This window comes from Bidens hawaiensis, unplaced genomic scaffold, assembly GCF_021521415.1.
Source record: "Bidens hawaiensis isolate Kalapana, Puna unplaced genomic scaffold, B.hawaiensis_p1.1 tig00003902_1, whole genome shotgun sequence".
Taxonomy (NCBI): Eukaryota; Viridiplantae; Streptophyta; class Magnoliopsida; order Asterales; family Asteraceae; genus Bidens; species Bidens hawaiensis.
In genome coordinates, this window is record NW_027491226.1 from 972,320 (window position 1) to 996,386 (window position 24,067).

The 24,067-nt window shown below is 35.6% G+C and overlaps 2 protein-coding genes and 1 pseudogene across 2 annotated transcripts; all 3 read right to left on the reverse strand.

Annotated features, from left to right (window-relative positions):
- Positions 1 to 99: 99 nt before the first annotated feature.
- LOC143624614 (autophagy-related protein 2-like) lies at positions 100 to 7,305 on the reverse strand. Its single transcript, XM_077095200.1, has 13 exons — positions 7,083 to 7,305; positions 5,810 to 6,771; positions 5,584 to 5,726; positions 5,359 to 5,495; positions 2,537 to 5,260; positions 2,334 to 2,446; positions 2,100 to 2,253; positions 1,896 to 2,009; positions 1,703 to 1,810; positions 1,474 to 1,606; positions 1,155 to 1,354; positions 529 to 725; positions 100 to 449 (listed from the first exon to the last, which is right to left on the reverse strand). Exons 1-13 carry the CDS (start codon positions 7,284 to 7,286, stop codon positions 380 to 382), a joined length of 5,259 nt encoding a protein of 1,752 aa, XP_076951315.1. The 5' UTR covers positions 7,287 to 7,305; the 3' UTR covers positions 100 to 379.
- An 8,305-nt stretch (positions 7,306 to 15,610) lies between these two features.
- Positions 15,611 to 21,241, reverse strand: LOC143624590 (uncharacterized). Its single transcript, XM_077095187.1, has 4 exons — positions 21,102 to 21,241; positions 17,027 to 17,144; positions 16,732 to 16,930; positions 15,611 to 15,833 (listed from the first exon to the last, which is right to left on the reverse strand). The coding sequence occupies exons 1-4, from the start codon at positions 21,239 to 21,241 to the stop codon at positions 15,805 to 15,807; spliced, it is 486 nt and encodes a 161-aa protein (XP_076951302.1). The 3' UTR covers positions 15,611 to 15,804.
- A 1,518-nt stretch (positions 21,242 to 22,759) lies between these two features.
- On the reverse strand, positions 22,760 to 23,704 carry LOC143624651 (putative carboxylesterase 12 pseudogene; annotated as a pseudogene).
- Between the last annotated feature and the right edge of the window lie 363 nt (positions 23,705 to 24,067).

Here is a 24,067-nt window from a genome sequence, read left to right on the forward strand (position 1 = left end):
TAATCAAGCTTTATAACAGTCCGGTTTATAAATTATGTACAAAAAATAATGTGGAACTTTATACAACTTGAGAATTCAAGAGATACAAGATATGAATAGATAATTTTTAATATGATTAATATCTACAAAAACTCCATCAGAATATGAAGCTGGCCTACCCTGGCCTCAATAACAATCATAAACAAACCATTCCAATGACCTGTGACAGGGATAATCTGCACAATAGCTAGCCTTTCCAGGGAGTCATCAATCCAATTTAACCAATACCAAAATTACCACTTGTCATTCCCTTCGAGTGCCCATCATTCATCTTGTTTCTTGCTAAACAAGTTAGCTAGCTTGTTAGTTTCACACTTTAATATAACCTATTGTATGCATATTAACGTCTCTCAGCCTGAGTCGTGCCTAAATATTTATCTATTGAATCTTTCTTGTGCTCCGGATCAAGACTGTAAAAAATAAATCTCGGTCAGTTTATTTGCTGTCATGGGCTTAATTAATGATATCAACATAAAGAGAGAAACCGACCTGTTTCTAGCACCAAGAAGAGCCGAGTGAACCGCACGTGCAGCAGCTGAAGCAGGAGCTATGGCGGCTCCAGGAGCCGCCTGAATCGCAGTGCACAAAGCCGAACCTACACCGGCCCCACGTTGATACTTTTTCAGAGGCGCTTGGACTAAAGCAGCAGCCGATTTTCCTAGACCGTCACCCATGGTCTCTAAAGCCTGTCATCAAGTAAATCAAGTCATAATCAACTTATACATACATATAATGTGTCTGTAAACACATACACGTATATAGATGCACATAAAGATGTATATACATATACATATATGATCGGTAAAAATTGTAAAACAAACAAAAACATATTAAAAAATTAGTTTAGTGATTTGTATGTACAACAACAACCACCATACCCAGTATAAATCCCACCAATAGCAAAACTGTTAGCAGGGTCTGGGGAGGGTGTATGTACAACACACACATATATGATTTGTATGTAAGAAGTAAAAATTTTAAAATACGTGAACCATTGATAAAAAAATTGAATTTAAGTTTTTCTTTTTCTTTTGGTTCTCGCAATAATTTACTGTTTTGTAATGAACCTATCCCTATATATGTGTGTGTGTGTGTTTGTGTTGTTGACTAATTACCTGCTGTATTCCTTGACGAGCATCTTTAGGCTGACTGGATCTTGCATTATTAGGATTTACTCGCATATGTATAGGTGAGGACGGGGGACTGGTTGAAACTATGTCCTCTGCCTGGACAAGGATAGCATGGGCCCCAGCTGCTAAATGTGCTCCAAGTCCAATAGCCTCAAGTGATACACTCCTCAAAAATGCAATTGTACCTGCTCAAATTTTGATGATTTAACATAAAACAAATCAACATATATTTACAAAAAAATAAAAAAAAAAGAAGGGAAAAAAAAAATGAAAGCAATGGCCATTTTATATATTTATTACATACCCCTTTGTATACCCTTGACTATTCTGCGATCTTTCTTATAGTTTTTCACGGGTAAAGAAACTAACTTTGCAGCACTAGAACCGACAGCAACCAGTGACCTAATTGGCGGAAGGCCTTTCAACAGTTTATGAATCTGTAAACAATACAACCATATATATATATTATATCGAAAGTAACATTACATGTGGATACCCCTATAGATATGATAGTTATATAATAAGTCTAATACCTGATTTTGAGAAATATCTTCCAACCACTCGCCAATAATTGTCTCGCACACACTGCTCCAACCGTAAACACCAACAGATTCAACATGTTTCAGTTTTAACTCTACTCCCTGAGGAAGTAAATAATGGGTTACTTGTTTAGTTGTATATTATCGGGTTTTACTATTACCTTGAAATCAAGAATATTACTATTACCTTCCATTGAAATACATTAACAAGTTCCACAAACTTCCCATGGCCTAATGCAACTAAGTCCACATGAGAAGGAATGTAGTCAACCCGAATGACAACAGGTGATATGCTAAACTTCTGAAACAATAATACAACCAAGATTGAGCAAATGAGCACATTAATAATAAAAGATAAACACGTATGCATAAATAATTAAATGTAACTTGCCTGAAAAAATGGAAGTAGCGCCTCTGCGGATATATCGGTTTCAGGTATATCTTGAGGATGATCAGATAAGTTTTTTCCTCCAAAGAAACTGATTAGGAATTCAAGGTGGCTTTGATGAAGATGCAAACGCATCGGAAGCACTGCAATTTGTAACCTAAAAAATACTCGATACATTTAAATAAGAATTAAAAAACAATAGAAAATATTAAAAAGTAATAAGAAATCTAAACTTACCGATATTCCTCAAGAGGGGTTGAAGGATGCGGTCTAACAGATTCTAAATCTAGTTTCAATGCTCTAGAACGTGATTCTCGTGGCCGATCTTTCGATTGATAACAACCAAGAACCTGAAAAAACATTATAAGGTAAATTAAAAAACTTATACAAAAAACAAAATGCACGATGATCAATATTCTTGATTCTAGAATCTTGCTGACCTGTACCCAGGGTGCACCTTTGCTGACGTCATTAAGAGAAAAATCTTGAACCGAAAGCGACATCTTAGAAACACATATTTCACCATCAGGGAATATATTGCATCGGAGACCTAATTTAGACAATGCAAACTCTAAACAAACCGCTTTATTCCTCGTATATTCCCAGTCAGAACCCGCATAAAGTGTCCACCTTACATCAATATTCTTTAAAACGACAAGACCCTTAACTTTTACATTCCCAGTTTGTGAAACAGAATCTTGGGTTCCAACAAGTTTGGAACTGGTTTTTTCACAAATACCTAAAACATGATCCTCAACAATGTTCAGCAGTGAATCACCGTACCATCCACTTCCAGTTTGAGCCTCGGGGTCCTTAACAGTTGCTGACTTGGCGCTCTGTGACGGGCAGGAGTCAGATAAGAAATACCCGTCTATTAACTCTGGAAATATTGCATGTGAAGACAAGGTTTCTATATTACCCGGTCCCGAGACAGGAACCGACACTTTAGCAGATGACTTGTGTGACAAGTTAAATGTTTCTTCACATATTTCATCCATTAAGTTGACTGTAAACACTTCTTGATTTGTGTCGGAACTTGATGACGTGGAATGTTTACTTAACGCCAGCTTATAATTGTCCCACCGAGTCTGCAAATGCACCATCGACTCTTCAACATCGGGAGCAAAAATCTGCTGGATCTGAGCTGCAAGACGACCGAATCCAAACGTGGAATCTTGACAAGTTTCTAGAACAATGTGGGAATCGGAACATTTTAATTCCCATTCACACCTGTTCTTACAATCAGTTCTTAAAACCGCTTCAAGGTGTGACCCTTCCACCACTTTCACATACCCGTTATTTCTAAGAGTTTGCTCGTTGTACGACCCGTTAAGATTCTTGACCCCCGACTCTTCACAAAGCAGCAAACCCAGATCGTGAGCTTTGATTTCATAGTCCGTCTCAAACACGTTTAAAAGTTTTAAACTTGATGCTGCTAAAAGAGCACCAACGCACAGTTCTTGAAAAGAATTGTTGTGACTCGAGTATGGTTCATAACTCAAGCCAATATCGATCAAATTAAGAACGAATGAAGAAGACCCAGAACTTCTAGACTCTTCATTCTTAGAACCGTCACCTTCAAGACTAAAAAATGATATGATGGTACCGAACCAATCCAAACGACACCCAACCGCAACAATAGTAGCACACTTTATATTTACAGATATTTGACTCGCAAGCGTGTCTGGGTCCCACATGTGTATGATGTCGGACCCTGGAAACCGAGAAGACAATATATTTGATCCATCACCGTTCCCACGTCCCCGATTCGACTTGTCACAAGAGATAAGAAGAAACTGCTTACCAGGAACTCCTGTGGTGGATCCCCACAGATCACCCTCACCGTGGGCCACCCAAAGAAAGTTAGCACCCGATATTCCACCTGTATTTGATACAGTCAGCAAGTCAAATTTTACAACTTTTAACCTTAAATTGCACCAAGATCCTGGAAGCTCGCTCTGAATTGAGGCCTTAATATTCTCCACTGGTGATACACTAACAGAAATCTCAAGAAGATCGCATTCCACGATAACTGACGATTGAGATAACTGATTTTCTGTAGTTACAACCGGATCTGGTGATATGCACGATAACCAAATAGTGACTTGGTGTAAATGGTCATGCAAAGTTTGATATAATGAACGGTCCAGATTGATAGTGACGGGTGCAAGATTCACATGAAGAATAAAAGAAGAGCTGGAAACTAATTCTTCACGTGTTTGGTAATTAACGTCTTCCATATCTTTAGTGGTAGTTACAAACGCAAACCCATGGCTTTTTCCTTTGGATCTATTATTCCTGCTAGTAGTACCGCCTGAACTAGCAACAACCTTGGCCCGTTTTGTGATCCATGGGCCTGTAACAGCATTGTCTTGCCAAATCATGCTGATAACAGAAGGATGACCAGTTTTATCAAACACAGTTAAAACCCTTTCAGCTTGAAATTTAAGCTTAGTATTTGATGAAACAAAGTAAACCGAAACATTTCCCACGTTTATATGCAAAGAACTCGAAACCGTCACACGAAATCGGTCTCTCGATCGAGTTTTTCTATCTTTTATACCCGCTGGAGACGAAAGATCAATGACAATAAACTTGTTCCAAGATAAGTAATTTTTGTAACTTCCATAACATTCAATCTTTTCACACGGGAAACATAACACGAGTCTTGCATCCATAAGTGAAATGTTGCCTCTTATTGTTTCTTTAGGTGAACCTTTTAAGCTATCATCTGGAGATATAGAGAGATCCTTTTTGCCATATCTTTTAACCGAATTTTCAATTTCTTTAAAAAAATCCAAAGCCGTGCTTATAAGTTGAAAATTAACCCAAAAAATTAGTGGTGGGAGATTTAGTGAAAACGATTTTGGCCCAGGTTTAATATCTTGGGAAACTGAAGGTGAGATATATCGGAACCGCGTGACGGAAGAAAATTTGAGCAACAAAACCTTCGCCACGTCACTCCTGTAAATACCTCTTCCTTCTCTTGGATGGGCGCTAGAATACACCGTGTGATTGTTTAAGAAGCCTAAAGGAGGACAAGCGCGTTCAACTTCATCTTGTTTGTTTTTTATCAGTTGAAATTGCAGACTGTGATTACCAAAACAATCAGAAACTTCAAGATTGTAGACTGTTGCTTCAAAGTTCGACTCTTGAGGACAGACCTGTTGACCTTATCAAATTATGAACTTAGTATGAACATAAAGATTGAACATTTGCAAAAGTTTAAAGAAAAACTTGATTTGAAAATAAAATTCATTACCTGCAACACAAGCTGCATGTCATTGATATCTGCGTTTATATAATGTACGTCTTTCTTCTCGTCGTCATCCACAAATGAAAACATAATCATAATCTGTGTGATCCTTGCTTTGAGACTGGTTTCAACATGTTTCTGCTCTGCATCACGATTAGAAAAAAAAGGAATAAATTAAAGTTTAAAACCTCTAAAGATATCACAAAAATTGTAAATTTGTAAGGCACGTACCAATATATAGCGACCCAGAAGCAAGATTTGATGCAGCAGTTATTGCACTGAAAACCGAGCATGTCCAGTTCCACATCCCACTATTCCCCAATGCAGATTGTGAACTTCTCAATTCATCAAAACATTCAAAAAATTGATCCACACTGTAATACGATGGGACCAACTACAAGTTAGCAAAACTGACGTCAACTATACAAATATATAAAAGTATTGAGAGTATATATACCTGGCCCCAAATTCTGATTCTTCATTTTTTTGTTCTTGGTCAGGGATGGCAGATGATGTCATCCAGTCGGATATTAAATGTGAGCTTCGCAACAACGCGTTAAATACGGAATCTTTTTCAATGGGAGAATATGAATCAGGTTTTTGAGAAGAAAACTCAAATGAACCATGAGATGATGAGACACTGTGGTATATAGATTCCGTGGGTTTGTTATGCATAAAACTCTTGCGATCTTTATCAAGTTCCTCAAAAACATTCATGAAATGCATAACACTTTTCATGGAACTCGGTTGTAATCTTAACTCTAAAGGATCAATATTCACATCAGCATCCAATTTTCTGATATCTAGAGAACCGTTCTTCCATGGTATGCTAAGTTTAATCGTCCCTGAAACTCCACCTTTTTGCCCTGTAATGACAGGCGTCGTTGCATTACCGTCCGGTCGAATAAACTCAAGTGTCCCCGCATCGAATTTCACAAAGTTTGTAAGCCGACTTAACCCGAGAAACCCGTCAACCGTCTGCTGACTTTTCGAGTCAACATCATCAGAAATCCCGGTCCCGCATTCCACCTCACCAAACCTCAAAACCAAAGTTGTTGAACACCGTTTTCCATCCGGTTCTTCAGGCAGATCTAGAGCAACGATTAGTTTTCTAACTTTGACATGAAAGCTTGTAAGCAACCATTTAACCATTTTAGCAATAGTTTTAACACCTTCATGAAGATCAACAGTACTAGTTGCCATACTACTGTTAACCGCTTCATGTCCAGGTGTCACAAACTCATCTTGACCTGACGTAAAGGCTTCATTCACGATATGTGAATCTCTTTTCTGGCCCGGACCGACTACAATCTCAAGTTCATCCAACTCAATCTCACAATTTCTATTCTTCCATGGAAGCTTAACAGTTAGGGCTCCAATAGATCCTTCTTTCACAACCAAAATAGATGATCCACCAAACTGAAAACACAATTGTAAATGCATCAAATGCTTCATACTCTAAACTCTATAACTATCATCAATTTAAAAACTACTTTACATTCAAAATTAAAGTTCATAATCATAACCTAACTATCATAACAGATTAGGTCAATTTCATGACACAATCAAACTCTATTGTTTAACTATTACCAATTTATTCAAAACAAAAGTTCATAACCTAAATTACCTCAACAAATGACATCAATTTCATATCACAATCAGATTCTAAACTTAACTTAACTTACGAAACCCTAAATTAACAATACGAAAACACAATTCGAAAGACAAACCTTGTGATTAATAAAATCAACATTAATGGCCAAATCAGAGAGCTGAATGGTGCCGTTAGTAAGTTGAACATCAAGGTGATCGAGATCAATATCACCGAGAATGAATTGCCCTAATTTCTTCTTCAATAAGAACTTGCAAATCTTCTTCACGGCTAACCGTGAGAACACAGCCTCAGCCGATTTAGCAAAGTTCCAGGAGAACATGACGATGATGATGATGATGATGATGATGATTTAACGAGATCGAGTGATAAAATTAGGGTTGTGAATAGCCAAAGCGTGTGTGAATAACATATCCCAATTAATTATCATGCATCCATTCCGTTCTATGATAATTGATAAGATATTTGTATTTTCAAATACAATACCGTAACTATGTGGCTTTTGTCTCTTTTAAAAAGTTGTGATGTGTGACCTTATGTTTTGTTAGGAAATTAATTTTTCTTTCCAACAAAAAAAACAACGGTTTTGTTCTTGGCCATATATGATGAGGAAGTGGCGAGTTGTTAGCATTGGCTTGATCAGTACGGAGGAGAGAAGGAGGACCGCTACCGTTATGAAACTAGAGACGGGTGTGTGAAGACGATTGTTTGTAATGACAGTATGACTTCACATGTGAAATTGTCTTATTGGGGTGTTTTTAATATTTTGTTAAAGTTGTGATGTTAGTGTAAGACCATTCTTATCTAACCCCTTATATTATGTGAGGGGTGTTTTTATTATTTATAGAGTGATTCAGGGTGTTGTGAGTGAAGAGTTTTTATATTTTAGAAAAAGTAGTAATTTTTTCTGTATATTTGAAAAGTTACTGTTCATCCCCTATAATTTTTTAATATAATTTGAAAGTGGTTGTGAGTGAAGGAAAGAGAAAGGGTAATGATAAAAGATATAAAAAATATTATTTAATTGAAATAGAGAGAGAAAATAAAGTGAGTTTTAGTGTAATTTTTTATTTGGAGATAAAGAATGGGATGAGAATGCTCTAAGACGATCGGTTATTGAACTTGTAGTTTTACTGATTTGCTGGTCAGATTGTTTTTGAAAAACTGAATGGCATCATGAGTAATTCAAATATAAATTATCTATTTGTGTGAAACTATCTTATCTTCTGGTGCGAATATTAAATGCTAACAAACGATGAAGTAAAAGTGGACAAAATTAATAAATCATTCATTTGTTTAGTTGGTTCAACCGACCAGTGACATAACCAACCAATTTAAATAAAAGTGATCAAAGAATGCTCAAACCATTTGTCTAATTTGCTGAATCATAAAAATAGTTATCACACCGTTACATATATTATTCCCATAGATTAATGCTAAATTATAACTTAAAAAGAAAAAAAAAACATTGTACCCTATAAAGATTTAACCACAAAAGTTTACAAATATAAAATCTTGATTCAATTTTTCCTTTTCTTTTTCTGTATTTGAAGTTGAATCAATTTAGGAACTCTTGATAGGTTTGACAAGTGCAAGAGATCTATCGCTAATAGTCGGCTAGTTCAAATATCTATATTAAGATTTACAAAAACACCTATAACTTATTTGAGTTATTGTCTCTTTTGTAAAATATTTGAATTATAGCTACACATACAAATTATTTTTTTGTTGTATAGACGTCACCACTCTAATAATAATTACACTCACTAGTATAGTTTCACATGATTAAGCAGCCCTTGAATTTATATGCATTATACCATATGTTAACTTTTGTTCAATTTATGTCAATTACCTAATTTAATTTATAATGGCAAACTTAGAGTGGTTTCATAAAATAAGTTTATGTTTTAACCTTTAACTTATATATAAAAATAACGTTGTGTAGTTAACTAAGTACAAAGTAATTACAAAAGGAAATGTTAATAAAGAGAATCTAACAGTCGGCACGTATCCGTTGGACCGTATAAAATGTTATACCTATATAACGAATATAAAATATTAATTTAATATTGTTTTAGTTGTTTCCCTTTTTATTTACCAGTGGCATAAAATTTTACTTATATCATATGCAAACGAGAATTTAAAAAGATCATTTTTATGTCACACATTTTATATTTATGGTGTCCTCCCCGTTTTTGTTTTTATTTTTGGTTCGCATGCTTAAATGTTTTCACAATCAATAGGGCTTGCAAGCATTGTAAGTTGGGGTGTTCAAAATACCCGAACCCGATTAACCCGACCCGACCCGAACCCTAATAAGCTTATTAGGGTCGGGTTAAACATGGTCAAAAAGTATTAATCGGGTTATTCGGGTTGACCCGAATAACCCGAATTGTTAAGAGGGTTGGGTTTCGGGTTCGTTTTTGGAAAAAAATTGGGTTTCGGGTTAACCCGAATAACCCGACTAGTGGTGTTTGTTTGTGTTCAGTTAATTATGTTCATTTGTGTTCGTTTATGTTTGTTTGTGTTCATTTACGCATGCACGTATATGTTCATTTACGTTCGTTTATGTTTGTGAACTGTTCATTTAGATTTTAAATGAATGAATATAAACGAACATGAACATGTCCATTTTTTAAACGAACGAACAAGAACACAAATATTTGTTCGATTAAGTGTTCGTGTTCGTTTAAAGTTAAATGAACGAAGACAAATATGCCCTTGTACGTGATCGTTTGTAAGGGTGTTCACGGTCCGGTTTTTAGGACAAACCATGAGCCAAACGTTAATAAAAAACAAAAACTGAACCTTTAAGATAGGAAACCGAACCAAACTGAACCGTTACTAACCGTTTGGTTTCACGGTTTGGGTATATATATAAAAAAGGTACGAAACAAATTATATTAGTTACAAAAATTCCTTTATTGCATACCATCATGCTACAAAGGATCTACTCAAGTTTTGTGGTGTTGTCTAAAGTGAAAATGTGTAAGGTTCTTAAAAATTAACAATAATCAACTAGATCTACTGATAATAGATATGCAACAAATCAGCTTCAATCTTAATCTGAAATGAAATAACAAATAGAATTGAAAATTTTAATACCATAAACACGCCTCATTATAGCAGTACAGTTTAAGCAAGTTAATAGTCATAGCCAAGTTTTACTTTTATTAAGTCTAACACAAAATATAACTAATTAACTACATGTAGTATAATATATATATTTCAAAAAATAAAGTGTATTCATCTTACGGTCTGATCTGGTTATACGGTTTGAAAATTTTAAAATCCTAAACCAAACCGTTCTTTGCGGTTTGAAATTTTTGAAACCGACCGACCGAAAGTTAATAAGAAAGCCCGACCATGAAACTAAACAAATGATCAGTTTAAACAGTTTCAAACCGAAGTATCGAACCATGAACATTCCTAATCGTTTGGTTTGTCTACAATCCTATATGCAATAATAAGATAAATATTGTAATCCACTGGTTACCAACACAAAATTCAACTTAAAAATATATAGCAACCCAATTAACCCGACTAACCCGACCGGAATAACCCGAAACCCGATTAACCCAAACCCGACAAACCCGAACCTTAATAAGGTCGGGTCGTGGGTTAGATTATTTTTTTTCACAACTCGACTAACCCGACCCGATTAACCCGAAACCTGATCGGGTTGACCCGATTAACACCCCTAATTGTAAGGCCTTGGATCCGAATGTGCTACTTAGATATTTGGTTTACTTATAAATGCAGTTCTAAACATCAGAGTGAATTATATTTGGGGAATAACAAACTTCAACCGATCATTACATAATCTCAACTTAAACAAACATTCAACCATGTCTTAAAATTCAAGACATAATAAAACATGATAGGTCTCCTTCTTCCGATGCCAGCCTTTATTCTTCAATGCCATGTGTGCTCCTCAAGCCAGCTGTCTCATTCTATCTATCTGCGTGTATACTAAAAGTCAACTACGCTGAGTGAGTTATAGTTTAACAGGCAATATACCATACATTCACATACTTACACCTACGTATCCGGAGATACACATTACATACTTAGCCTGTTTATATTCCTTTCATACATACATACATACAAACTTTATCGTACTAAAACTTGCCATCAACCTCTTGCAAAACCCCTGACCGCCACCATGGTCACATCCTAGGACTTCAGGGTTTGAACACCTATTACACTTCTTCGGTTAAAGCCTTTTGATTGCAGTTTTATCGCCCTGTCACACTCCTTGATACTTCCCACTAATACCATTAACAAAGACAACAACCACCTACCGATCGATCATTCGGTTGCCAGACAATTCCTTAGCTCCTCACTTTTTCATTTTTTCTATGGCACATCAATTGGTTTTTCAGCAAATAACTAAATTAATACCATTGAGATCCTCACAACGATTTTCCTCCTTAGTGAGAAAGACTCACCGACAAAGATAAAACTCAATCAACAATTGGGTCGAACCTCCTGTTTTCTATTCGATCAAAAACCCTAAAACATTATTTTGAATTTAGAAAAAAACTTAACGCCCCCGTTGTAACACCCCGACCGATGGCAGATTATACATCGGGGCGCCACGTATTGTTTCATTACTCGCGACACTATTTGGGTGTCAATATTTAATAAATACATTTCATTGCGCACGCGCAGAACATGACATAAAGTAACATAATTCATATCATAACTTAAAATATTCAAATAACATAAGCTTGTCTTGTTACATTTTAAACTAGGTCCAAAAGAAAAGAAAACATCCAATGTGTCCTCAAGCTTCCAGAAACAGCTACAGCAAACCTGAACATGTGTTAAAATAAAACGTCAACACTTGCGTGTCGGTGAGAAATCAAGTTTAATAGATATAAATAGATAATACAAACACTGCGCGCATCATGTGTATAACTGGTGTTCAACAAGGGTGTAATCAGATTGTGATCAAGCCTTAGATCATAGCTCATAGTTCAATCCGTGCTCCCAATTGAGCACAAAAACAAGAAAACTGTGCAAGTGTAAACAAAAGAGAAATCATAAACGATAGTTCTCCCGTGTTCATCTAATGGATCCATGAAAACTGCGGAATAGGCCGACAAGACGGTTAATGATCCACACATACAAATAAACAGCCAAGTCTACGTCCATAACACATGGGGTTTTGCGCGACAAAAGTTTATAAACAAGTTTAAGACTCAAGTTTGTACGAACACATGAACATCCCAAAACATTAAAAATAAAAAGGGATTAGGTACGAGATTACTCACCTGAAAAAGGTGTGTTGAAAGATAATGCAAGAACCAACTCTTAAACAAGCACAAGTTAACCTATAAATAAGAGGTTATTGGTTTAACGATTTGTTTTATGCCTTGAATATATGTTAGCATAGTAATATGTATCTTTAACAAATTATTATATATATATATTACCGGAAAATCTGGGCAGGACAAGGGAAAAGACGAAGGCAGAGAGAGGAGGCGGCTGAGGAACAACGGCAGAGGGCAAGGAGAAGAGAGCAGAGGGGAGTTTAAGTGTTTGTGTGTGTTGTGTTAAATAACAAGAAAATAGTATTATATATAGGGAAACCCTAGGGAACACAATCCCTAGAAAAGGGGAAAAGATCTTCTCAAATCAGACAAAAGATATTAAAAAGCACAAGAATCCAAAAGCAAAAGATATTAAAAGATATGGCGGCAGCTGCAGGGGATGGGGAAGGCTGACAGGTTACAGATTAAAGTATGGGAGGTGTCAGAGAAAACACTGTTCAAGACATGCAAAAGAAGATATCAAAAGATTATGTCAATCACTTTTTCTGTCAACCAATAGGATTGGTGCGCATGCAGCGCCGAAAGTGGCTTTTCGGACAGATGTTGGAACTGACCTAAAGAGCTCAAACAAAAGATAAGATATCTCAAAAGAATACAGGCTGACCTAAACAGAAGAAAAGACTTAAGGTCTAGCGCGAGAAGACTCGAGCGCACGCGCGAGGGCGAAGGTAGACAGAACAAGCCTTAGCGCGCCGCGGGAAGAACTAAAATCCTTAGCGCGTCGCGGGAAGAACTACCATTCTTAGCGCCCTGCAAGAAGAACTACAATTCTTAGCGCGTCGCGGGAAGAACTACCGTTCTTAGCGCGCTGCGAGAAGAACTACAATTCTTAGCGCGTTGTGGGAAGAACTACAATCCTTAGCGCGTCGCGGGAAGAACTACCGTTCTTAGCGCGCTGCGAGAAGAATTCGTCTCGCGTATCGCAGGAACAGCTGGTCTTCACGCAGGCTTCCTTGTAAGGAGTCTGGCGCGTGGAGCTGCGCAGACATCCTTAGGCGGGAAGAACCAAAGGACAAGCAAGGAGTTAAGAGAAAAAGGGGTTTCAAGGCTTAAGGGTTAAGCAGAGGGGCGGGACGGCGACAAGAGAGAAAAAGGGGCGGGACGGCGACAAGAGAGAGAAAGAGGCGGGACGGCGGAAAGGAAATATTATTATTAGTAAGTAATATAAAAATATATATATATATATAATTTATTTAATGTTAGATTTATAAAGATTAATAAACAAATTTTAAATCATAAAAAGAATCGGATTCGAAAACGGGTACCTGGGTCGGGTCGGATCGGGCAGTTGTCACACCCGTTAAGTTTTTTTTATTAACGCGGGACCAATAAAAATATATTTTTCAAAATTTAGGACCACTAATAAAAATAAACTTACTTGAGATTATTATCGCCATTAAAATCCAATTTGAAAAAAAAAAGATGTCACACATTTTGTAATTTTTTAATGACTTTATAACCTAAAACAAACACCGATTGCATTATTTCTTTCATTTCTTTATTTACACAAAATTGATTTTGCTTGCTTTATTATACTAAAAAAACACTTTGGAAAATGTGCCAAAAGGACAATTTTTTAATAATTCTGGTTATTCAGAATGTCACAATCACATACGTAAATAATTTTGTAACGTATTGATTCCTCTTTGTGACATTATTACGTGTTCGTATAACCATCTAATATTATACGAATTGTAAGTTTTTAACATTTTTGTAAATTATATTTTACATCTATTCATATATATATTTTTTTATTTTTTAATAAACTGGATTTTTTATTTCTAAATTTCATTTTAAAATGCCGGTTTTGCTAGGGGTGTCAAACGTGCCTAATTGGCGGGTTGAATAGACGAATCCTAACCCTACCCATATATTTATTCATGTTGCATTTGTATTGGACATAATAAAAATCGGTTTGTATCGTGTTTCAGGTTGACCTGGTTAATGGTGAGTAATACATGGTAATTTAGTAACAAATTAATCAACCAATAACTCAAGCTCAAATGCACGATTTTGTATATGGCATCTTTTTTTATTATTCTTTGCTTCTTGATCTGTAATTTTCAATCAACAAACTAGGTTACATATCTTGCCGGGTTTAGAGGAACCAAATAAAATAATCAAAAAAATCAACAGTTAGCGACACGATATGGGTGTTGCATGAGAGCTAGGGGCATGCGATAGCATTGGCATGCTTAGTGGACACCACCATTATCTTTCCCTAATCGGTGAGTAGCTCACAACACCATCCCAATGTGCAACGACCATAACATCGTTAAAAATGGAGCCATTAATTAATTTAAAAACCATCCCTAATCATTGTATAAACCAACTAAAATATTTATTTTCTTTACACCAATCTTAAATCATTGTTTCTTCGGATTCTTAAATTTTCAAAGCCCATCAATGGATTCAGCCCTTACAATGCCAAAAACTAATCCAAGCCGAAACACAAGCTAAGGGTTCGCAAAATCAACCCTAGTTCTCGCAAAATAAACATACCCCCAAGGCAACAAGAGATGATAAAGAGTGTTTCCATATTTAGCACTCAACAAAGATAAATGACAAAAACAAAATGGATATGACCGGAGAAGTTATGCCTTTAGAAAGAGTAACAACGAATATGCGTGATGCAATCACAATTGTGTTTAGTCTTGAGTCTTCTTGTTTGTTTCTAGTAAGCGAAATGTTATTTTATTTGTAATTATAGTTATATATTTTTTAAATCAATTCTACACTAGTTTTTGTGTATTTTAATTTATCAATTAAAAAAAGGTTTAGGGATGGAAAAGACGAATATCATGGGTTTTGCGATGGGTGAGAAGGTACGAAAAAAAGTAACACTAATGCAGAATAGATAGTTGAAAGATGGGTTAGAACTTATGCAATAAATTGATGAAAATGAAAAGTTCAAGAGGTAAATTTAAGACCGCTTCTAGAAATGAATAGTTATGATGAAAATTAATAATCAATATATCGAACAATAAAATTATAACAAAGTTTTTATCTCTAAAGTCTAATTTGTTATTTAAATATGAAACCCTTAAACAGATTAGCATGTTAAACAAGCCATTTTCAGGTTAACTCATTTATTAAAATGACCCTTGTAAAAATATTTTCTGGATCCGTCACTACAAACCCCGCCGGTTTTTTAAAGTTTCAAACAAAAACAAAGCTATTTCAAGCATCATTTGAAGCAATCATAATCAAATTTAGAAGTACTTTAAAGCATCATTTGAAGCAATCACAATCATTTGAAGCAATCAGTCAGTCTCACTTGCGAGCACATTGCACATAAAAAATGATCATATGGTCGTCTTTTTGATACGATAATAATAAAATCTCACACATTTCCAACCTTCTAAAAGTCTTGTTGATTGATTTCAACTATCAACAGTTAAAACAGAAACAACAGTTACAAACTTGGTTACTTACATTGCTGTAGCACTGAAAAAGGAAAATACAGAGCTTGAATTGCAGCCCAAAAGAAGTTGATGTTTGTTACACCTTTATCCGGATCACAAACGAACCTGCTCATCAATTTTTTGCAAAATAAATAGCATGTTAAATAACATTGCAAATATTATATTTTGATGATGCTAATAGTATAGCAATACTAATCTAACCTTTTTCTAGCGTAAGTAAGGCGGGCTTATGTAAATGAATACACTTTTTATGATTTTTAGCCCGTACAACCATTTATATTTTATTTACATTTTACGCTTAACTTTTGGCGATTTTCAACCCATAAATGAACCGAACAAAGAAGAACGAGGCATCTTTGTGTTCCTTCGTTTAACTTTAGCTGAACAAACGATCTAGCACGAACAAGGTTTTCTTGTTGCGTTCATTCCTTAAGAAAATGAATGCACTCGTGTTCGTTTGTAATAGTATAAATGAACGGTTCACGAAAGTAAAAGAACACAAACAAATAAACATAGATGGACGAACATAATGGTGTGAACAGATCAACAGAACACAATTAAAAAAAATGTGAGCATCAATCTGTTGATCACAAACAGTCAATATAATTAGACTAAACTGTAAGATGTGATATTTTCATTTCATAAAACTAGACTAAAGTCTAATAGGCCTAAATATTTTAAACGAATATATAAACAAACGTAAACCGACAAAAATAAACATGTACAACAAACATAATAAGCATTCACGAACATTAATGAATGAACCAGACGTGCATTCATATTCATTCGTTTAACTAAATGAACACCAACATTTGTACATGTTTGTTCGTTTAACTTAAAGAACACAAGCATTTGTACATGCTTGTTCGCTAAACTAAAACACAAACATTTGTGCATGTTTGTTCGTTTACTAAACAAACGAACACTCAGTAAACGGTCCACAAATGGTTCAATGAACATTCGGTTCGTTTACAGGCCTACTAAGAAGCACTTGAAAACTTACAAGCAGGAAGATTGGATATATCTGCGGAAACAGCACAAGGAATGCCCAGATTTGAAAGAGCCCCTCTTATAATCCCACAAGGGAAGTAAAGATGCATGCCAGTTGTTTCCGCAGCTTTGTTTCCAGCATCAGTAGTAGAGCCCTCACCCGACATGCGTGAAAGCCATGCAAATTTATCATCTTGCAAAACAAATGTACCCTAAAAGAATATAAATAAGCCACTTCATCAATCCTCTGCAAAATTTATAACTGTAATACACTATATGGAGTGTGAAAACTGAAAGCTGAAGCTTGCCCTATGATTAGTCTTTAAATTGTCTATCTGCTTCTTGAAAAGCTCAGACCAGAAATCTTTACAGATGAACTTGATTGCCTCCAAGTGATCACTAAACCGTGGTCGTTCCATTGTGTACCTAATTAAGATTTAAACTCGGTAACAACTATTATCTTTAACAGCAAGAAATATTTAGAAACTAGAAACAAAATATGGAACTTTTTAACAGAGTAATTTACAAAAACCAGTCAGATTGCATATGAGTGTTCAGTTTCATGAAGCAATTATGTTAAGCGCACATCCAACCTAACCTCTGTAATAAAGGAAACCAATATGGGACAGCTGTCCCATCCACAATCACCCATATTTTTATTTTCCCGCCCATACCTTATTTAGAGTTTATTCTCCACAGGTCATTAATTTTACTAACATTCCTATACTCCAGCGAAGCCTTTTTCACGATTAGGGTTCATCTCCCTGTTCACAATTCCAGAATTCATCTCCCTGATCTTTCTAATGCCTTGAAATCATCTTAGCCGATTCATGGTGGATCCTTACGTTTTCTGATTTCATCGGCTCCTCTTCCTAATTCGCTGCTTTACATTCAACCCTTAAAAGTATTTTGATAATCTTTGTATCCTCATTCAATTCTGCCATCATCGATTAACATTCGCCATCTCAACATTCTTCTCCGTTCGATTCAAAAAGGTATGCTCTAACTTAAGAACTTTGGTTCTCATATAAATCTATCTTCGTGTATCAATCATATAAACCCTAAATAAAAATTTCTATTTCGTTTAACAATTTCTTAACTTAAAATCCCTTAATTTGTCCCAAAATTTAATAGTCGTATTGCATATCATAATCTTGGTGCTATGCGGTTCAATTATTAGGGTTATAGTTACATGTTAAAGTTAATTCATTTGGCTGTGTTTCTTTTCCTTCTTATACTACATTGACAATATATACTTCCATTTAATATTACATTTCACTTTACAATAAAAAGTTAGTACAAATATTCTGCAGAGTGGATAATTGGGTTGAAATTTCTTTTTGAAAAATATACAGTTCTGCTATAGATCCAAGCAATCGCCTTCGTCAGGTTTTTTTTTTTTTTTTTTTTTTTTTTTGATAATGACAAAAATACCCTGGATTTGAAGTTCAGAAGGATATAATGTATAACATGAGCATTTTGTGCTTATTTCTTTCTAGGATGGTGACCAATTTTAACCTCCTGTGTTTGGGAGGCAATTGTTAAATCATTTACAATATTTTTAGCCATTTTTTGTCGGCCCAAAATTTTCTAGCCCAAATGGCAAAAGTGAGAAACCAAAACCGAGTAGAACCTAAATCAAAAACCGAGAAAGCTAAAACTGAACGGTTTTCAAAAACTCAAAAACCAACATTTTGGTTTTAGCCCAAAATCGAACCGACCTGACCCTTGCACACCCCTGCTAATAAAATTGAATATGTTTATTTGATACAGCGGGAAATGCCGTCCAAACTCTAGCCTCAACTGCAATTTGTGGGGTTATTCACTCTATAATTAGAGGGCAGCAACTTCTTATATTAGGCGTAGCTGAACCAGCATTATTAATGTACAATTCTTATGGTCAACTTTGCTAAGGATCAAAAGGACTTGGGGAAACCTATTTTCTTAGCCTGAAGTAGATGGTATTTTCTCAATATTCTTGGCTTAAAATACCAATACATCGACATCTTTGCTTAAGTATATATTTTTCCACTTCAAGTCATTTTCAGTGTATGATGCTGCATGCTATACAAAAACCTATGAACACTGATTCTTGTAGGTATACACATCAAGAAACGCTTCATTTGTGAACTGCCAGAAACTGATAATGGCATCAAACAATGGTGTAGAGACATGTTTGTCTAAAAGGTAATATTAACACACACTATTGGCACTTAATCAGTTATCATGTCATCAATAACAACATCATAGACAAATGCCTGGTACTGACAAATTGGGTAACATGCTCATGGCAAAATGAGTAATATTATTATTTAGTACGGGTCGAAATGAGTTGGGTTGGGCTACCGGAAACGCATGTTGTCTGACATTTGTAAAGTCTTTTATATAATAGTTAGTATGCCAAATATATTATTTTAATAAGAAGAAAATATTTTTAATAAAATGATTAGGAAGTTTTACGCATTAAAAACACAAGTCAGTTTAAATTCTATCCGTGCTACTCATTATTCTTGAGTATGTAACTTGAAATCACCACCTTATATTGTTTCAGGTTTTCAGGATGCTTCATTAGAGTTACACAGGTCTAAAAACTCATTTACTAGCATTGAATGCCATAACACCAGCAAACCAAAGAAATTCTTATTTGTAACTTGTAAGACATCTGCCCTGAATTCGGGTCATAATTTTCTCATTCTTTTTTCATACACTCTTACCATTTTGGTTTTATTATATGATACAGGTGGTTATTGTTTGGTCATGTCTACTGTTATTTGGGGCAGCCAAATTCTTCAAATGGTGTTTCTTCTCCTAGGAAACAATTGCATTTTGTGCACTACTTTTATTGTTTGTTGTGATCTTGATGCAAACCCTTATTTGTTTTGATCCATCTTTTGGTAGTGTGTACAAGTTATGATTCTATGAAGCCTAAAACAGGGTAAGGCAGATGTTTGTAAATGCTCATTTATTATTAGCTATTAAACAGCAACCCTTTTCACTTTTGTACTCATGCTAAATGCACATTGTTTTTGCTACCAATATGACTGTCAAACTTCGAATTTATGTTTTGATAGTTGTTGTGGTGTTGTATCGGTAAAAGGCCAATTATGTGACATTTTCATAAATATGTGGCCTTTGAAACATCTTTTGTTTTCTAAGTTTGGTTTTTGTTTATGTGACTTTGAGATTAATTATGTGACTTTATATACGTTGTATCTAAGGTCTTTGAGATTAATTAGACATAATTGGCTAAGAGTACATCTCGTACAAGACACTCTTTAACGTGGATTATTAGCATCGTTGAAAGTATGTTTATTTAATAGCACAAAGAAGTCAACGAGAATCTCTATCACGCAGGTTTGTTTTTAAAGGAACCAGTTTTCATGCATGACCAGTTATCTGTAGCGTTATCCAGGGTAAAAAGTAGAGGACACAAACTTTATTTAACATTGTAATTATTTATATCGTATGCATCCATTGTGTGTGCTATTAATTTTAATTACTTTAATGCATTTTTTTATTCCCATCCCGTGTAGTACACGGGTTCTAACCTAGTTGAACCACTATTGAGAACCTGATTGGAGGAAAATAACACCAAATTCAGATCATATCATATCTGTTTCCCTCATTAGCTACCTTAAAACAACACACATTCAGAATTTAAGAACAACTTTGTCCAAGAAATAATGTATCTGTGGTTGATTTTAGTGTTGCATTCTGAAAATGTATAGCTAATATTAAGGTTCTATTCAGAAACATGCTTATATCAATCGATTTGGTAATGTATATCCAGATCTGTAAACCTAACCACTCGTATACTGTATCATCTAAAATAAACCAATCAAATACAAATACATTAACAGTTCATAGATTAACATCCTAAGATCCCGATGAATAAACATGATTCTATTGCTGGCGAGCCCTAACACGATCTAAAAATTAATCAAATACGAGCACATTAACAGTTCACATATCAACATTCTAAGATCCAGACGAATAAACATGATCCCATTGCTAGCTAGCCCCAACATGAACGGAAAACTAATAAAATAGACGGTAAATTGACAGTTCACAAACCAACATCCTAAGATCCAGACGAATAAACATGATTCTATTGCTAGCAAGCCCTAACACAATCTAAACTAATCAACTCGACAGTTCAGAGATCAACATTCTACAACAATATCCAGACGAATAAATAGCACGATCTAAAAACTAATCAAATGCACGTACATTCACATTTCACAAATCAACAGGTTAAGATCTAAACGAATAAACATATTTAGGAGCTCTAACTCGATCTAGAAACCTAAAATCAATTAGCATTACTGAAATTGTAATTGTGATTGAATGAATTAGTAATTGCGATGTGATCTGATGGAATACCTTTCGGAGAGCTGATAGCCGATGGCTTCAATTCTCCGAGCCGCAAGCTCCGGCTTAGTGGCGTAGAGTACATTGGAATAGGAGGATACTATCTCCCTCAACAAACTGTCCATACAGCTCTCTGATACTTCTCTTGCCATTGTCGTTGATGGTATTGCTACTGGTTGCTTGTGACTTGTAAGGTATGCTTATTACCTTGTACGTTTGTTTGTTTTAACCCAATATTTTCAGGTCCATTCACTATTGGGCCGTTGTCGACCAGCCCAGTTATACGTTTGTGGTCCCCATTTTGATTCAACACTTTGTTTTACTTTCTTATTAATCCCATTCCCATGCACGTTTGTTTCTTTGTTGAAAAGCAAAACGAGAGTTTCTTTTATGCAGAGCCGGCCTGATTCTTTCGGAGTCCTAAAACGAAACGAGATTTCGGGGCCTTTTTTGAATTTTATTGTTATAAAGAAAAAATAACAAAACAGGAATATGTTTGTCTTTTAGTATGTATTTTTTTTGTCTAACTTCGATGTAATTTTCATCATTCAGTATATTTTTTGTCTAACTTTAGTCTAAACGGAGGCTTATCCAAGTAGGGTCTAAAGGCCTAACTTGATTTTACTTCCCTTAGAGATGGCTCTGATTTTATGTGATTAAAAATTATGTTTGGCAATAACAGAATTAGTAGTAATCTAGTATAAGAGATACGAAATTTCAGCGTGTATGAAGATTTTTTTTTTTTTAACAATGAAGTTTGAATGTTATATAAAGGCGTCTTCGTAACCTTTGGATGACCAAGAACCTCTTCGAATGAACACCTCTATGAAGAGTTATGATGGTTGATTAATTCATTAAACTATCGCATTTTAACAACCTAAACCTTAGTAGATATGACTTATTCAAACTGGTAGGTTCCATGGAACCAGCCAATGTGAATCGCTTAAACCGTGAGACCCTTAAATACTCTCAAATAGACAATGCTGACAAAAGACTACGGTGAGCAAACATTAAATTTCCTTTGAACTAAAAACTCATACGTCATAAACTCTTCAAACCAACTCCTAAATGTACACCAATGTACATGATGAAACTTTTCCTTTGAACTGCCAACTCACACGTCACAAAATCTCCAAACCAACTCCTAAAGAAACACATTACTATATGCTTGATATCACTATGTTATAAACCCTTTGATGGCATATATTAATAAATCAAGCGGAATCTAAACCGCAAGTTTCTCTAGGAAGTATAAAGAAAATTTTATAAAACCGATATCCGTGGGATCCTAGAGACAAGTTTCCACCAAGCCTAGCTGATATTATTTTTAAACGGAAGGTTTTAACTCAAACTAATTATGACTCCTTATCTATAATCGAGCCCACAACCCACGTACATTTATTTAATGAATGTAAACAAGGAGTAATGTTTCAACCACCGTCGAGTTGGATTGTAGTTTGATGTACCTTGAACCTTGTTTGGTACAATCGATAAGTACACCTAGCATTATTATCTTAGACAAAAGAACCCAGACTAATATGTGTTTCATGTGATCTAAAGATCATGCAAACAATTACTGCATCCACCACTACATGATAATAGATGACAATATCAAAAGCCTTACAACCACCAAATCAAGATGTTCATAGTACATCCGTTTAATTAATTAATCATAAGTTACACTGACTTCTAGTTGAATTATAACGACTTATTTTAACTTTAACTTGTACCAGAAAATGACCAATATACACATAGATAAAGATTACTCGTTGAAAAACGATATAAATTGTTTGAATTAGTCCCTTGGTCTTTTCGGTTGATGGATTAAACAAGTAAAAACAATGATTTTCGCCTTCATTCTCCAAAAACTCCACCTTACCTCCCCATTTACTCTTTTCCAATGTCTCTCTATACCCGACCCCTCTCGGTTTCAAATAGTCATGCTCCGCCACTACTACCAAAACCCTTGAGCAGCACATTTTATCAAGATCCGGATCTGAACACGGGTTCAGTTTCGGGTCATCATCTGAACCCGAACTACCCGGGTACAAGTATTGAATCATCTTATCGGGTTCTTTCCGAGAGAAATACGGGTGCAATGCAATCAACCCACGAATACCAACGGGTGTTATTGATGCCCGCTTGGACCGCAATGTAATGGGCTAAGTTCGCCCCAGCACTCTCCCCCACCAGGTAAACCCGGGCCGTGTCAACGTAGTCATTGATCCAGGGCTCGGGTCCTAACCCAGTTGCATGGGACGCGATCCATTGGAACGCGTCCCAGCAGTCCTGGTACGCTGCAGGGAGAGGGTGTTCAGGGGCGAGCCTGTACCCAATGGCTACTGCAACTGCAGGAGTCCTGGAGACTAACGGCCTCCATGGATGTAGATTATGAGAGGGAGCTTTTGTGGCGGGTCAATGGGGTTGACTTTCGGTAGGAAAATGCGTGATTTGACTTCGGAGGAGGAAATAATGACGTCTTTTGATTGAACGCCCGTGACGGGGTCAGTGGATGGTGGGAGACGGGGCGTGGTGAGTAGGCGTTCGACTCGACCATCGGTGTATACCCGAATGAATGGTGGGAAGTCATGAGCAATTTCGGTTGATGAAGCCATTGATGATTTGATGGAGGATTGGAAGAAATTGTGGTTGAAATAAGGCGAACGAAGTTATGGTTTTGTGAACTAAAATTGAATGATGATTCGGGTGGTTGGTGAGCCGTTACATTTATCATCTATGCGCGTAGAAATGTTGTTGCAACGATTATGAGTTATGACTCATAAGTCATAAGATACAATAAAGTGTAAATCATAAAAAGTGTGGAAATAGAAAGATATGGTTAATTTTAGTTTCATACTCAACTTGAGTTTTAAACCAGCTGGGAATCGGATAGTGTATTCTCTAATACATTTTAACTATTTTAACCTTTATACAATTATATTACTTAGTAAAATTAGAATATAAAAAATTAAAATTAG

Coding starts and splice junctions, on each gene's coding strand:
- LOC143624614 (XM_077095200.1), bottom strand. CDS start 7,286: ATGTTCTCCTGGAACTTTGCTAAATCGGCTGAGGCTGTGTTCTCACGG. Junction 5,496..5,583: donor TTCTGGGTCGCTATATATTG/GTACGTGCCTTA, acceptor ATCGTGATGCAG/AGCAGAAACATGTTGAAACC. Junction 5,261..5,358: donor ACATGCAGCTTGTGTTGCAG/GTAATGAATTTT, acceptor TAAGGTCAACAG/GTCTGTCCTCAAGAGTCGAA.
- LOC143624590 (XM_077095187.1), bottom strand. CDS start 21,241: ATGGCAAGAGAAGTATCAGAGAGCTGTATGGACAGTTTGTTGAGGGAG. Junction 17,145..21,101: donor GGCTATCAGCTCTCCGAAAG/GTATTCCATCAG, acceptor AATCTTAATTAG/GTACACAATGGAACGACCAC. Junction 16,931..17,026: donor ATTTAAAGACTAATCATAGG/GCAAGCTTCAGC, acceptor ATATTCTTTTAG/GGTACATTTGTTTTGCAAGA.